This window comes from Giraffa tippelskirchi, chromosome 4 (assembly GCF_054371585.1).
Source record: "Giraffa tippelskirchi isolate mGirTip1 chromosome 4, T2T-mGirTip1v1.2.pri, whole genome shotgun sequence".
Classification (NCBI taxonomy): Eukaryota; Metazoa; Chordata; class Mammalia; order Artiodactyla; family Giraffidae; genus Giraffa; species Giraffa tippelskirchi.
The window spans coordinates 178749628-178766717 of record NC_137278.1 but is presented as its reverse complement, the minus strand read 5'-3'; the positions used below and the strand labels follow the sequence as shown (position 1 = coordinate 178766717).

The 17090-nt window shown below is 38.5% G+C and overlaps 1 protein-coding gene across 6 annotated transcripts in view; it reads right to left on the bottom strand.

Annotated features, from left to right (window-relative positions):
• The window catches only part of ITPR2 (inositol 1,4,5-trisphosphate receptor type 2), a 563179-nt gene that overhangs the window by 256643 nt on the left and 289446 nt on the right, over window positions 1–17090 (bottom strand). For all 6 annotated transcript variants that reach the window (XR_014051645.1, XM_081483690.1, XM_081483688.1 and 3 more), the window contains 2 exons: window positions 7204–7394; window positions 1608–1750 (listed from right to left, as the gene is read on the bottom strand). Coding sequence is in view for 5 of the 6 variants with exons in the window: in XM_081483690.1 (XP_081339816.1) it covers window positions 1608–1750; window positions 7204–7394 (334 nt within the window). In the remaining variant the exon portion in view is untranslated. The remainder of the gene's footprint in view (window positions 1–1607; window positions 1751–7203; window positions 7395–17090) is intronic.

Sequence of the window (17090 nt, the reverse complement as noted above, 5' to 3'; positions counted from 1 at the left end):
GCGGCCCCACACGGCATGGCTTAGTTTCATTGAGTTAGACAAGGCTCTGGTCCACGTGATCAGACTGGCCTGTTGTCTGTGATTGTGGTTTCAGTCTGTCTGCCCTCTGAAGCCCTCTCTCACTGCCTACCATCTTACTTGGTTTTCTCTTACCTTGGATGTGGGGTATCTCTTCACAGCTGCTTCAGCAAAGCGGATATAGCTACAGCAGCATCATATGAATATCCTGGGGTTAAAATTCTCAGGTTTATTGCTTACTTTTTAACCTATGTTATATATACGTTGATATATATTCATGGGAGATAAAGTATATTTGTCAAAGACCCTATTTTTATACTAGATAACATCTCTACTTTTTTTTTCCAGGGGCTTCCACAGTCAGCAGTTTTGCAGACATTCTATACCTCTTCATTTAAAAATGCTTATTAGAAGGCTGGTTAGTGCCCAGACAAGCCCATTCTTCTCAGGCTTCTTAAGATACAGTTATCAAGAGTCAAGAATTCCTGATTCTGGCCATAATGTAGAAACTCCACCTGCTCTTCAACATGACCCTTGTAATCAGTTCTTCTCACCCCATACCTCGTTTTCTCTCCCCAAATCCCAACTTTAACTAGAAAAAGAAAGAAACATACTTCCTGTGTCCCCTGATCCTTCAATTTCTGCTTTACTATGTCACAGTCAATAGAGGAGGCTTTGAGACCATTTTAGCCATATTCTCAACCATACAGAAGAGGCTGTGACAAATAGTGGTCAAGGGGGTTGCAGCTTCTGACCCTTCATCCAGATTCTCTCCCCAAGGAGACCATGTACCTCTGCCTGGCCATCTTGAGTCAACATGTGATTACTTGCACAAATCATTCAGTGAAGGGTCCTCAACATTAAGACACATCTTTCTGGAGCTACCTAAAACTTTCTCTCACAACTGCTTATATTTCCTTGAGAATTGCTCCTTGACCATTAAAATGAAAATATTCCAGGATAAACACATCCACTGCAATAGACCTGACAATACCACAAAAATGCTAAGAGAAATACATAAATGAAAGAGCTTTAGATGAGCATCATCAAGGTAGCATGGCTGAGTGCCGGGTCGAGACTTCACAGCTGGTTCCTGAAGCACACCTGGGCCTCAGTTTTCTCATCTCTAAAATGAGGCCCAATCTCTCAGAGCATTTGTGCAGATTAGATAACATGGGTAAGCACACACAGGACAATAGCCCACATAGTAAGACCTCAATAAATGCTAGTTCCCTTTCCTTCCTCTTTCTCTTAAGGAAAATCAGTGACCTTAAACTGAAATCTTTTAAAAGTTCACACCATATAGCTATAGAAAGGACTCAGAGCCAAGATATTCTTTTATGTGATGTTTTGTGCCCAATGATACATTTCATTTTCAGTAAATGTTAATAAATATGATAACCTGAAAATCACCAAAACCAAATCTCCATTGAATCACACTAATGCTCTTGGAGGTCCATTTGCAGGGATTTTAGACGCTTCACATACTCTGCAGACTGTCATGGGGCACGAGCAGCGTCGGAAAGCAGAGGTGCCAGAGGTGGTCTCAGTGCGGCAGCACCTGCCGCATCTCGGCTGTACCCACTTACTTCGACATGAAAGCGCCACATCGTATTCTCGCATCACTTCCCTCAGGAAACAGCAGTTCTGGGCTGTACAACACATCAACCAACACTGAGAATTCAGCCTGCATCATCGGGCTGAATTGTTGCTCCAAGGAGGCCACTACATCCTAAGGAATAAAGCACAAGAGAAGACATGTGAAGACCTGACTCAGACTTCATCCTTTAAAAATATGACAAGCTTATGAATACTAACCAGAAATGAGATATGGGGCATTCAGAGAAGAGGTACCCTACTTCCCAAAGCACTGGATGCGTGTGCTTTAAGCACAAGCTGGCTTTCCGTCTGAATACTTCCTGGATCTTCTTTTTCATTTATATGATATCATTTATATGATATCATTTATATGATAAAGGAGGAGTGGGTAGCTATAGATTTCTAAGAATATTCAGGAAAGATGAAACATCAGTAAAGCCACTGCTATAAGCACTGTAGTGTCTAGGACTGTAATACAGACAGTGCAAAAGTGAAAGTGAAAGTCTCTGTCATGTCCAACTCTTTGCGACCCCGTGGACTAAACAGTCCATGGAATTCTCCAGGCCAGAATACTGAATAGGTAGCTGTTCCCTTGCCCAGCGGATCTTCCAGACCCAGGAATCGAACCTGGGTCTCCCGCATTGCGGGCGGATTCTTTACCAACTGAGCTACCACGGAAGCCTACAGACAGTGTAGGTATTCATCAAATTGGAGTTAGAGTATGCTCAGGGAACAGCTGAAAAAGATTTCATATGTGTCACTGGTCACCTGGAACTGACCATTTTTTCCAGTGGGGGAAATTCCCTGATATATTACCTGAAGCAGTATCAGTACTGTACAAGGGTTTGATGTCATTTAGTAGTATTTCAAATTATACTTTTTGATGGACACTGTTGATTATCTACCAGTAGCCTTTCCTCATCCTTTTCCTTGCTAACAGAATCTCCATGTTTTTTCTCAGTCAGGCAACAACATTGTCAGGGAGAGGAGCCCCTGCCCGCCTCCCCTAGAGTCAAGGTTGATTGGTTTAAGCCAGTCATGGTCATTCCATTTCGCCTGCCAACAACTGGTTAGGCGTGATTCTGTGACACAGTCCTGGCCAATAACACATCAAGTGAAGTCTGCTGAGTGTGGGGGTGTGTATGGAGCTGGGGAGTGGGCAGGGCACATTCTTTAGAAACTATCTATGGCTTCTAAGATAGCCTCAGAGTGTGAAAATTCAAAATACAAGGCAGCCCAGACTTAAGCTGAAAGTCAACAGATTAATGGTGGTTGGGACCCCAACCAATGGAGCTACTGAATTAAACACCTCAGGAAGAGCCCCAGTTTCAGATTCCTTGCATGTGAAAAGATAAATTTTTTATTATTTAAGCCACTTTTAGCTGTTAATTATAGCTGAAAGCAGTCAACTGACATGTTTCTTAAATTAACTATAAGCATGATAATTTACTGAACATTATTTAATGAAGAAAGCCTCCCCTTTTTGTTTTAAAATTAACTAAGAAAACAAACTGAAAAAAAAAATTCACATAAAGCAATACTTTATTTGCCCATAACTGTGGCTTTATTCTGTTAAGCAAGCAGAAAACTGACTGCCAATTGCTTATTGTCACTCTCAGCATATGTTTTTAAGTTATTTTCTTCCTGGTAGTCTCTTGATTTCTTATGACCAGATTTCAGGAGTTTACTCTTATTTAACTCTTTCCTGCCCTTTTAGCAAAAGTGATCATTTCTCCTTCAATTACTAAGTAAGTTTTCTGAGAAATTCCTCACAATAGTTGAGAGAGACTACCAATGAGGAAAAAGAATCACATAAATGGAAACTAGATATTATACAAAGGAGGGAAGAGAATATGGTTATCAAATGTGACCACAGTTACCATAGTTAAGAAAACATCACAAAAACATACCTCTCTTTCAGATTACCTCTCGACTTCATTTCATTCTCTAAACAAATTGTGTCCAGGCATCTATGATGTGAGTCTTTTTCTCCTATTTTGATCATGGGTCAACTATGTAATCTCTTTGATTCATTGTTTCCCCAATGTGAAAACCTACGATAATGATACTAGCAACTACATAGGCTTGCTGTGAGGATTAAAAGTAAGTACATACAATAGCCTCTACAATGTTTTGTAATAACCTATAATGGAAAATAATCTGAAAAATGATCACTGATGTACACCTGAAGCTAATACAACACTGCAAATTAACTATGTGAAATAGTTGCTTAGTCATGTCCAGCTCTTTGGGACCCCATGAACTGTAGCCCAACAGACCCCTCTATCCATGGAACTCTCCAGGCAAGAATACTGGGGTAGGTTGCCATTCCCTTCTCCAAGGGATCTTCCTGACCCAGGGATGGAAACCAGTTCTCCTGCATTGCAGATTCTTTACTGTCTGAGCCACCAGGGAAGCTCTCACTAACCTCCAAATTAACTATACTTCATTTTAAAAATGGCTAAAAAAACTGAAAAAAAAAAAAAAAACAGCCTCCAACATGTACTGGCCACTCCTTAATGTGAGTAATCATTGAATACCAGTTAGCTGCAATCATCACCATGTTGCTAAATTCAGTGGTTACTTTTCTGTCCTCATCTTACCTAAACATTTTACATACTGTTTCTGATTCGTCAAACACTTTCTCCTCTTGGTTCTGTAACATCACATTTTTCCTTGTTTTCTACCTATGTCCTGACTATTCCTTTACCAAATTCCTGGTCCTTTCTCTTCTATATCTACAGTTTCTTGTAAGGAACCTCATGAAACTGCATGGTTTTGACATCATATGTATGCTGAAAATTCCCACATTTATATTTCCTGCATTGATATCTTTCCAAACCACCCCAGACTCATACATCCATCAGTCTGTTTGACAAATCCATATAGATACTGACATAGGCATCTCACACTTAAGAGTCTCTGTACAGAATCTCTTGATTCCAGCTCTCCCATTCTTCCTTACCTTAGCAAATGATCTAATCATATTATACCAAGGCTCATCCTTGATTTCTCTTTCCAACACCCCACAACTCACCCATCCATACACCAAGCCCCAATGGCTTTAGGACCAACTATATTCAAAATTTATTATCTTCATTGCTATCACTACCCCCTTAAGCCAAGCCACCATTACCTTTTACCTGAATTAATACAATAGCTAATGAACTAGACTCACTGCTTCTGTCCGGACCCGATAGTCAATTCACCACTCAAAATCCACAGTGTATTTTTTAAAGGTAAACCAAGTCATGCCTATTCTCTGCTAAAAATCCCCAATGATTTTCCATCACATTTACAAAAAAGCCAAACACTTTATCATGCATGGCAGTCTCTATGTGATTTGGCTCCTTATTTCATATTCTCTTCCTTTGCTCACATCTGCCCCAATGGGCTTCTCTTGGTTTTTCAAATCCCCAACCTCATTCCTGTCAAAGCATCATTGCATTTACTCTTCCCTTCCCATAAAGCTCTCTTTGAATAGACTCTTCCTCCTCATTTGGGCGTCCACATCTCCTCAATGGAGAAGCTCCCCCTCACTACAGGATCACTCTCCCAGTGACTCTCCATCACACTGTTTTCATGATTTATTCATAGCAGTTTTAATTATCTAACATTATATCATTTACTTAATGGGTTACAATGCATTTTCCATGAGGACACAGACCTCATGGTTCTATCTCCAGTACTTAACACAGTGGCTGGTACAGAGTATTCATCAAATATATATTTATCCAATGAATGACAGTGACTATGCTGAAATAAGTTGAAAGCATACCCTCTCTATGCTGGTTGACATGACTGTCTCTCCCCTGAAATGTCTGTTCCTTTGTCTCTCATGAACCTGCTTGCCTCCTTTCTGACTGTACCTTTTTTCCCTCATTTTATTTGGCTATTCTGCAACTTCTGGTAGCCTAAAAAAATGTTCTTTGTTTTTCCTATCATTATACTCTCTCTTTTAGCAATACCAACCATTAACTCCAAATGTAGACCTACCTTCCAATACATTCAGTAGCCAATAAATCTAATTCACTGTGTGTTCAATGAGCATAGCCAACATCCTTCTGCTGTATTCTCTCCTTCCTTCTGACAGTCCAGGGTCTATAATGTCACCTAGTCTCCAATCATCATGCCTCTTCAATGTCCTTCATGCTCCCTCTCTATCTCCATCTGAGAACCACCAGGACTGTTGACCCTGCCTTCTTTTTTTTTTTTTTTAATTTTATTTATTTAGCTAGTTATTTTTGGCTGTGCTGGGTCTTCATTGCTGTGCACAGGCTTTCTCTAGTTGTGTCAAAAGGGGGCGACTACATTCATCTATTAAAACTGAATCTTCACCAAGTAATCTACTCCTTACCTCTTATAATATTTATTCCAGTTCATGTTCTGACTATTCTCCATGCAAAAACTTTCCTAAAGCCATAGTCCAGTTTGTGCCATGAAATCTTTCACTGATTATGTGAGTGGGAAGGTATCTCCTATGGGCCGAATTGTGTCCCTCTCAAAACTCATATGATAAAGCCCTAATCCTGGTGCTTTGAAGCTTCCCAGATGGTGTTAGTGGTAAAAAAAAAAAAAAAAAAAATCCACCTGACAATGCAGGAGATGCAAGAGACATGGGTTCAATCCCTGTGCCAGGAAGATTCCTGGAGAAGGGAATGGCAACCCACTCCAGTATTCTTGCCTAGGAAATTCCATGGGCAGAGGAGACTGGCAGCGCTACAGTCCATGGGGCCACAAAGACGGACACGACTGAGCAGTTGAGCACACAGCACATACACACCGATGCCTGAGAATGTGACTGTATTTGGAGTCAGTGCCTTTAAAGAGGTAATTCAAGTAAAATGAATTCATATGGATGGGCTCTACTTTGAAATGACCGGTGTCCTTATAAGAAGCAATTAGGACAGAGAAGTGTATGTGCACAGAGGGAAGACCATATGAGGACACAGTGACAAGCATGTCACCTGCAAGCCAAGGAGAGAGCCCTCAGAAGAAAACAAACCTGCCAACACCTTGATCTTGAATTTCTAGCTCCAAAGCTGTGAGAAAGAAATTTCTGTCGGTTAAACCACCCAGTCTGTGGTATTTCATGATGGCAGTCTGGGTAGATTAACACAATGCCTCTCTTTACTCAGTGTCCCAGAATGTCCAGGCCAAACACAGGAGTGGGATACTATGCAAATAATTTGGGAGTAAAGGTGCTCACACCATTTTCATCAAAGAAATATAAAAGGATATTTAGACGTGAACTGAAACAAGGTTGTGAAATATTTATTACATGGGTCTTCACAGTAAATTATTCCACCAAATGTATTACAGTTATTATTTTGATATTAAGACCCATTACTTTACTGTCAGAACACATTAAATAATACCTACTCAAAAAGAAAAAAAGAAAAAGACTCCCAACAACTTCTATCTAGAAGCAATATTTTAAAAAGGATAGTGTTGATTGGACATTGTAAAGCAAAGCCTGGTCCCCAATTAGAATTTGATATTTTTAACCATAGTTTGTTTATGTGGCCACATATATTAAAATTATAATTTAGAAAATATTAATGTCATTTCATGCTCTTATTGTACCTGTAACTTTTCAATAATATTTCTGTAATCCCAAGAAGGCCCTCCAAGAGCTTCCTTAAAGCGTGGTCCAGACCGAGCTGAGAGTCTCCAGCCCATGGCCGCTCTCTGCACCATATTTGAGTGACTCTTCATGAAAAGAGTATTCACTTGGCTGTCCAAATCCACTGGAATGGCAATTCCACGATTCTTTGCTGAAAAAGAAAGATTTAAACACTTTCCACTTAATTTGACTAAAGTTACCTGCATGGTATCAAAACAATTAAGATAGAACAAATACAAAAGAAAAAAATGAGACAAATTCTGATATGTAATGTAAAGCATGGTGATTACAGTTAGCCATACTACAGCATATATTTGAAAGTTCCTAAGAGAGTAGATCTTAAATGTTCCCATTAGAAGAAAAAAATTATGATTGTGAGATGATGATTGTTAACTAAATTTATTGTAGTAATCATTTCACAATATATACATGTATCAATGACATATTATATGCCAATTATATCTCAATAAAATGGGGAAAAAAGAAAACTATCAAACTTTCAAGTTCTGCCATTAAATTATTTTACACAACTACAAGTGTTTAACTTTAAAGTGTCTCAGTTCTTAAGACCAATGATTAAAATAGGCTCATTAAACATTCAAGAACTTATTTGATTTCTTGATTTGATTTCTTAAAATATAGCATCAATATGGAAAAACAATGTATAACAATCATATATATTTGTACCTTCCTAGATGCAGAAGACAATTAAAAAGCAGAGAGAAAATATATGACAAAATCCTGCCAGTCCATTTTATAAATATAATTCTTGTGTATATGTGTATGCACAGACATGTAAAATGCACAAAACTGCATATGGTAAAACATCTGAGACAAGAAATTAAAAAATGGAAAAGTATGAGAAAATCTTCATTGGAAAATAGTACACAGTACATGTTCTTCTTCCAAGATCCACTGAAATTTATACTTTAATAGACATAGCTTTCCCTGGTGGCTCAGATGGTAAAGAATCTCCCTGCAACAGAGGAGACCCAGGTTCAATCCCTGGGTTGGGAAGATCCTCTAGAGAAGGGAATGGCTACCCACTCCAGTATTCTTGCATGGACAATTCCATGGACAGAGGAGTCTGGTGGGCTACAGTCCATGGGGTCACAAAGAGTCAGACATGACTGAGGAACTAACACTTTCACTTTTACTTCATATCACAATACTGAAAAACAAGATTGCTTGCCAAAAAAAAAAGAAAAACTGAAATGTTGAGGCATTTTTGCAAGCAGAATGAAGATGGGATTCGTCCATCAGAGAAAGAAGAGAAGAAATTGCTCTGCAAGAGATTAGAGTTAGAACAGGCCTTCCTAGGTTCCCAGCCAAACAATACAGAGTAGACATGGGAGGTGGGAAAGTAGGTTGGCAACTCCAGAAAGAACAACATCTGAATAGCTGGGAAGTTCAGGCCCTCCTCTCTCTGACTAGCATAAACAGAGCGACAAGCAGCAGAGGCTTTTACCCAGAGGATAAAGTTAGAGAAATGCAGAAATGTTCTCCCAAGAAACAAGAAAATCTGCCTGGACAGGATGCCAAATGAAGGTGTTAGGGATTGACAGAGAAGCTGAACAGGGCTGGAAGTAACTCGAAAGATTTTGATCAAATAAGAAGTAGAACGCAGGGGAGAGAGGAGGCAACCCCAGTAAAAAGAGAAAATATATCAAAGATTTCAACCCATGGGGAAAAAACCTCCTGATTTTAACACTTGTTAGTAACTTCAGCTTGTCTTCTGACACACACACACACGTACACTTCAAGAAAGCCTGTGTATCATTTTGGGGGGGCTTCCCTGGTGGCTCAGATGGTAAAGAATCTGCCTATAAAGCAGGATACACAGGTTCATTCCCTGGGTGAGGAAGATAACCTGGAGAAGGGAATGGCTACCCATTCCTGTATTCTTCCCTCATCCAGAATTCAGGGTAAGCCCTGTCATTTATATGAGAAATAGACTCTCAAAACTGCAGTGGAAGCCCATGCAAGTCATTTATAGATCTTTATAACTATGACATACCACCAAGAATCACAGGGAAAAGCAAGAATGTTAAGAATAGCCCTGGGACTTCCCTGATGGTCTATTGGTTAAGGGTCTGCCTTGCAGTGTGAGGGACACCAGTTTGATCCCTGGTCCAGGAAGATTCCACATGACTCAGAGCAACTAAGCCCATGGGCCACAACTACTGAGCCTGCTCGCCTAGAGCCTGTGCACTGCAACAAGAGAAGCCACCACAACTAGAGAAAACTGGTGAGCAGCAACAAAGACCCAGAACAGCCAAAACATAAATAAATTTTTTTTTAAAAGAGAAAAACGAATATTGCATATTAATGCATATATGTGGAATCTAGAAAATGGTACAGATGATCTTGTTTGCAAAACAGAAATAGAGGCACCAATGTAGAGAACAAAGGTACGGACATCAAATGGGAAAGGGAGTGAGATGAATCGGGAGACTGGGATTGACACGTATGCACTTGTAGGAATAAAACAGACTATCTAATGAGAACCTACTGTTCAGCTCAGGGAACTCTACTCAGGGCTCTCTGGTGACCTAAATGGAAAGGAAATTCAAAAAAGAGAGGGTCTTTATATACGTACAGCTGATTCACTCTGCTGTACAGTAGAAACTTACACAACATTGTAAAGCAAGAATACACCAATAAAAACCAATTAAAACAAACAGAATAACTAGTCCCAGTGAAAACAGAAATGACTCAGGGAAGCACAAAAAAGAACATTCAAGTAATTCCAATTATTGTCCTCAGAAAATGTGAGCACACAACACATTCAAAAAAATAGAAAATAAAAATAAGAAAGCAATCTTGGAAATTAAAACGATTGCATAGATTGTACAAAAAAAAATTTCAAAATTGGCTGAAAAAGATAGGAATAAGGTCCCCCTGGTGGCTCAGGTGGTAAAGAATCTGCCTGCGGTGCAGGAGACCCAGGTTTAATCCCTGGGTTAGAAAGATCCCCTAGAGAATGGAATGGCTATCCACTCCAATATTCTTGCCTGGAGAATTCCATGGACACAGTAGCCTGGCATGCTACAGTCCAGGGGGTTGCAAAAAGTCAGACACGACCAAGCAACTAACTAACACTTTGATAACTGGGAGAGTCAAGGAATCTTCCACAACATAAAGCATAAAAGAGTCAAACAGACAATATAAAGAAGATGAAAACATGGAAATACTTTGTAAAAAAAAATAGTACATCTAGAATTACTGTGGTGCTAAACGGAATAAGCATTTGTTATCTAGAAAATTCACTCATGTGAAAAGATTTGAAGACTCATAATGATAGATGAAGTATTATCAGTTCAGTTCAGTTCAGTTCAGTCGCTCAGTTGTGTCCGACTCTTTGTGATCCCATGAATCGCAGCACGCCAGGCCTCCCTGTCCATCACCAGCTCCCGGAGTTTACCCAAACTCATGTCCATCGAGTATTATAATAGACCATATTTTAAATAAAATGTGTGAGTGTTAGTCGCTCAGCTGTGTCCAACTCTTTTGCGGCCCCCTGGACTGTGGCCTGCCAGGCTCCTCGGTCCATGGGATTCTCCACACAAGAATACTGGAGTGGATGGCCATTTCCTTCTCCATTAAATAAAATAACTATGCATAAAAATGAGTACAAGGGAAACTAAAACAGAGAGGAAATGAAATAGGGAGGGTCACCTAGGAAGTCAAATATCTAATAAATGTAAGCTCCAGAAAGAAACATCTGAGACAATGGAAGAGAAGAAATGATTAAGAAAATATAGAAGATAATTAATTACTTTGAGTTGAAAAAAAATGCAAGTCTTAACTGAAAGGGTCGACTGTATGTGTTAAATAGGATTAAATAAGTATACTGTTCATATTCTAATCAACATGTATAATGCTATGATCGGTTGAATTGTGTCTGTCAAAAAATATGTGTTGAAGTGCTCATCCCAAGTACTTGAAAAGGTGACCATACTGGGAAATAGGGTCTTTGCAGATGGAATCAAGTTAAGTTGATGCCAGATTAGGGTGGGCTCTAATCCAATACAACTTGTGTCATTATAAGAAGAGGAGAAGGGAAACAGAGAGCAAGACACCATGTGAAGATGGAGGGAGACTAGATTTATGCATTTCCAAGCGAGGAACACCAAGGGCCATCAGCTAGAACCAGAGGTTATGAGAAAGGCATGAACAGATCCTTCCCTAAAGTCTTCAGAAAGAGCATGGCACTGCAGACACCTTGATTTCCGCCTTTTAGCCAGCACTGGGAGACAATACATTTCTGTTGTTTTAAGGCTCCTAGGTGTGGTAATTTATTATGGCTGCCCTATGAAATCACTGTAAATGCCAACAGCAAAAAGAAAACTGCAAGAATTTTCAGAGAGAAAAGAGGGTTTCTACAGAAATTGAGACTGCCATCAGACTTTTCATCATCAATATTCGATGCTAGAAGTCAGTAGAATAATATCTTTATAGACGGACTGCTGAACAAACCAATTAGTAGCTGCCAGTGGGAAAAGGGAAGTGGGGAAAGGCAGGGGTGGAGCAGAGGATTATACGTACATGCAGTTAAGACGTACAAACTACTGAGTAGAAAATAAATAAGCTACAAGGCTATATTGTAAACACAAGGAATATAAGCCCATATTTTATGATGATCTAAATGGAGTCTAGTCTACAAGAATACTGAATTACTATGTTGTACACCTAAAACCAAAACAATATTGTAAATCAAATATACTTCAATTTTAAAAGTGATAAAGAGGCAAAAAAAAGACCAATGGATGAAACCAGATTTTTTTAGGTGTTTATAAATCATCTAAACTAAAAATCAACATTGATACCTAAATACAAACATTTCAGAACAAGCAAGGCTCAGAAATTTTTTTCTCCAGAAAAAAACCTGATTTTTCAACATTATCAACCTATAAGAGATTTCATTGTATTTCAGAATAGAATACAAACATCACAAGCCATAACAATGCAAACCAGTAATCTATAAAGCAATCACTGGAACACAAAGTGGGAAAGAAAGGTGAAAAATGAAGATGTGTTAATTTCCTGATTTTTCACAGTGTGAAGATAAAGACATTATTTAGACCTGTTATTCAAGGGATAGGGAGAAAAAGATATTCTTTAAAGTTATAATGATAGTCACTAGAAGATTTCTTTAATTAATGGAAATAGGAGGGAAGGAATAAAAAGAAATGAGAGTGAGTGAGAATGAGAGGATCTGGCTTGCTTCATATAATGGAAGGAAAGTAACAGCAGTGACAGTACTATTCCTGTTGGTGAAAATTTTGTGATGCTCAGAGATACTTAAAAACTTCTTTGAAAATATATAATTTTAGCTGCCAACACAAAAAGTTCCCAATTTAGACAGGAACTTGAGCTAAAGTTTTAAGGAAACAATAATAGCTCTAAGCCAACCCTAAACGATCAATTGTACCACTGTCCAAATTTCCCAAGTGAATATTTTCCTAATATTCCTTATAAATTTCCCTTTTCCACAGCATACAATGTCTCTGCTTCTGTCCATCACATACAGCAAAGCAAATGCACTCCAGTCCCATCTAAAGGACCAACAGCCTCAAAATGGCCAAGCTGCACATATTTTTTAAATACTTAATTCTTACTTGACTGATTCACCCATAATGACTGCCTCACACATATGCTGGGTTTGCTCTAAACATTCAAAAGTCAAACAGAAGACAATATTCCTTATGTTATTTTCTAAGCAACAGAAAGTAAGAAAAATTATGTAACTTAAAGTGTTAGTTGCTCAGTTGTGTCTTAACTCTTTGCAAGCCCATGGACTGTAGCCTGCCAGGCTCCTCTGTCCACGGTTAATACATGCTTTTGAACTGCTGTGCTGGAGAAGACTCTTGAGAGCCCCTCGGGCAGCAAGGAGATCAAACCAGTCAATCCTAAAGGAAATCAATCCTGAATTGGAAGGACTGATGCTGAAGCTTTAATTCTCTTGCCACCTGAAGTAAAGAGTCAACTCATTGGAAAACGACTCAGATGCTGGGAAATATTGAAGGCAGGAGGAGAAAGAGGTGACAGAGGATGAGATGGTTGGATGGCATCACTGACTCAATGGGCATCAGTTTGAGCAAACCCCGGGAGATAGTGAAGGACAGGGAAGCCTGGCATGCTGCAGTTGGGGACACAAAGAGTCAGACACAACTTAGCAGCTGAACAAAAACAACATAAAACTTAAAATTGCTCAAAACGTATTGCAACCCAGTTTTCACAAATGTTTAAACAAAGGGGATAGATTTACCTCCCTTTTAGTAACCAGATATGTTAGATACAACTAACCATCAAGTGAGTGTGTGCTGCTATGAATACAACTTACACAAAGATGTACCTAAGAAGTATTTTTCTAATGACACCAGTGAAGATGTAAAGATGTAATCCAATGGTGTGTGAGTGCATGCTACCATGTCTCAGTCATGTCTGACTCTTTGCAACCCTATGGACTGTAGCCTGTCAGGCTCCTCTCTGTCCATGGGATTCTCCAGGTAAGAATACTCGAGTGGGTTTCAGTACTCTCCCTTCAGGATATCTTCCCAATCTAGGGATTGAACCCGCATCTCTTCCGTCTCCTGCACTGGCAGGCAGGTTATTTACCACTAGTGCCACCCCATCACATGAAGCCCCTCTATCAGCGTGGTCAGGAAAATCACATCCCCTACCCCCTCCTCATGTATCCCATGAGCTGCTGCCACTATTCCACTATGGCCAGCAGCAAGGAGACACCACTATCCCAAACTTTGTTGAAAGGGTGTTTCTGTCCCCAAACTGAACCATTCTAGCTGGTTTTTTCTAGCCTTCTGTCTTGACACAAATTGCACGATATACATTAACCGGCTGAAATAAACCCTACTTTCTCATCCCCAAAGGTAAACTCTAGCCAAATGCTAAATCACAATTTCTAGGCAATAAAAGAAAATCAATTAAGCAACTGGGGAAAGGAGAATTTGAGTTAAAATAAGTCAGCTGTGTAGATAATTATAAAACTTTTTCAAGCAATTGTAAAAATATTATTACCTTTAAGACATGGCCTGAAATAGATTCTCAGCACTGTCAAAATATTATAAAGATTAAGTTGAAAGCAAAGCTGACAATGCTAAGTTAGCTTTCTATATATTGTTTAACAATTAAAGCAGAAATTTGTGGCTAGGAAAAGAAAGGAATTAATTCATGATCTCAGTTTACAAGAACATTAATAACTAGAATAATATTTTTCTAAGGTAACCAAAAATATGATCTACATTTAGCTTCCATTTATTAAGGTAGAAAACATTTTGATATAAATATCAGAATGTGAACTGAAATGTGAATTAGGATGTATTTTGGGGATAAATGGTTTCCACACCTCCTATCTCCAATCAGAAAAAAACTAATGAATTACCAACAATCAGTCATTCTTCCAGCATGTGGCATTAACTCCAACTGTGCTTTAGCGGTCATATAAAAGTTTAAAATATTTAAAAATAAATGTTCCTATTTCTCTCCTAAGAATGCAACTAAGATACTATCTCATTAAGGGTATTTTGTCAGAGAATAAGCATATGGAGTTCTTTAAAATCAAATAAGAGAGAAGATAGGTTGTTATTAACAATTTATCTTTTACAGTGTTCTACCCGGAGATGGTTAGTTCTCTAAAATGCATTATCTTTATTCATAGGTATTGTGATTACTGGGCTAACTGACTAATTAGGCTTACAAATCCTTAAAATTCTCTAGATATGACAAAATTACTTTAAGATGTAATTGAAATCTATTTTTAATTATTATTCATTAAATATTGCATATTCTGTGACATTTTTAAATTAGCCCAAATTACTGGTGGCAAATGGCAAATGAAAATCTCTGAGAATACACATATTACAGTGATAAGTGCCATAGGAAAAACATGTTTAGACAGATAAATTGACAGGTTAGGGAAAAACGCAACAGAAAGTGTGAGCATTTATTAATAACACTTGGCTTGTTGTCAAGCACCCCTGTACAGGCTCAGAAGAATAAGAATGGCTAGTGTACAAGAAAGATAAATGAGCAGAGTGGTATCTTTTCTGAATCAGGTCAAAATATCCAGGATAAATCTCAACTGAAACACTAGCATTCTTAAATATGAAGAACACTAAAATACACAAATCGTATCTTTCCTGTTTGGTACTCAATCTACACTTAACTGACCCCTCAATTAAATAAAGAAAACTTTATTACAAGTATTAGAGAGGATGTGGAGAAAAAGGAACCCTTGTGCACTGTTGGTGGGCATATAAATTTGATGAAGCCACTATGGAAAACAGTGTGGAGGTTCCTCCAAAAATTAAAAATAGAACTACCATGATCCACATATTCCACTTCCAGGTATTTATTCAAAGAAAATGAAAACACTAACCCCAAAAGATATATACACCCCTATGTTCACCACAGCATTATTTACAATAGCCAAGAAATGGAAGCAACCGAAGTGTCTGTCAATGTATGATGAATGGATAAAGAAGATATCACACACACACACAAACTGGAAACTACTCAATCATAAAAAAAGAAGGAAATCTTGCCATTTGGGACAGCATGGACGTATCTGGAGGTTACTGTGCTAAGTGAAATAAATCAGACAGAAACACAAATGCCACACGATTTCACTTACATGTGGAAGCTAAAAAACAAAGCAAATGAATACACAAATCAAAACAAAACTCCATATGATCCAGCAATCCCACTGCTGGGCATACACACCGAAGAAACCAGAATTGAAAGAGACGCGTGTACCCCAATGTTCATCGCAGCACTGTTTACAATAGCCAGGACATGGAAGCAACCTAGATGTCCATCAGCAGACGAATGGATAAGGAAGCTGTGGTACATATACACAATGGAATATTACTCAGCCATTAAAAAAAAAATACATTTGAATCGGTTCTACTGAGATGGATGAAACTGGAGCCCATTATACAGAGTGAAGTAAGCCAGAAAGAAAAACAACAATACAGTATACTAATGCATATATATGGAATTTGAAAGATGGTAACGATAACCCTATATGCGAGACAGAATAAGAGACACAGATGCATAGAACAATTTTATGGACTCTGAGGGAGAAGGTGAGGGTGGGACGTTCTGGGACAATAGCATTGAAACATGTATATTATCATATGTGAAACAGAACACCATTCCATGTTCAATGCATGAGACAAAGGCTCAGGGCCGGGGCAATGGGATGACCCAGAGGGATGGGATGGGGAGGGAGGTGGGTGAGGGGTCCAGGAAGGGGAACACATGTAAACTCATGGCTGATTCATGTCAATGTATGGCAAAAACTATTACAATATTGTAAAGTAATTAGCCCCCAACTAAAATAAATAAATTTATTAAAAAAAAAAAAACAAAAACAAAACTCATAGATACAGAGGACAGCTCAGAGGAGGAGGGGCTTAGGAAGTGAGCGTAAAGAGTCAAGGCAGTCCAAACACATGGTGAAGGATGGAAGCTATACTTATTGTGGTGATCACTTCATAGTGTGTAAAAATACCAAATTATTGTGTTCCAAGCCTGAAACTAGTGTACTGTTATATACCAATTTTACCTAAATTAAAAAAGAATATATAATTTTATGGGTTATGTAAGAACTAGTATTGGCACACCTGACTATTCATCTGGAAAAAATTAAGTTGATTCCACATCCTCTATCTTACAACTAAATATATTCCAGATAACTCAAAATTGTAAACAGCCACACCAAAAAACAAACATACCAGGCAAACTAAAACCATGAAAATCCTCAATGGGAATTAAAAAACAACATCTTAGGCTTATCAAGGCCATTCTGGAAGATGAAACA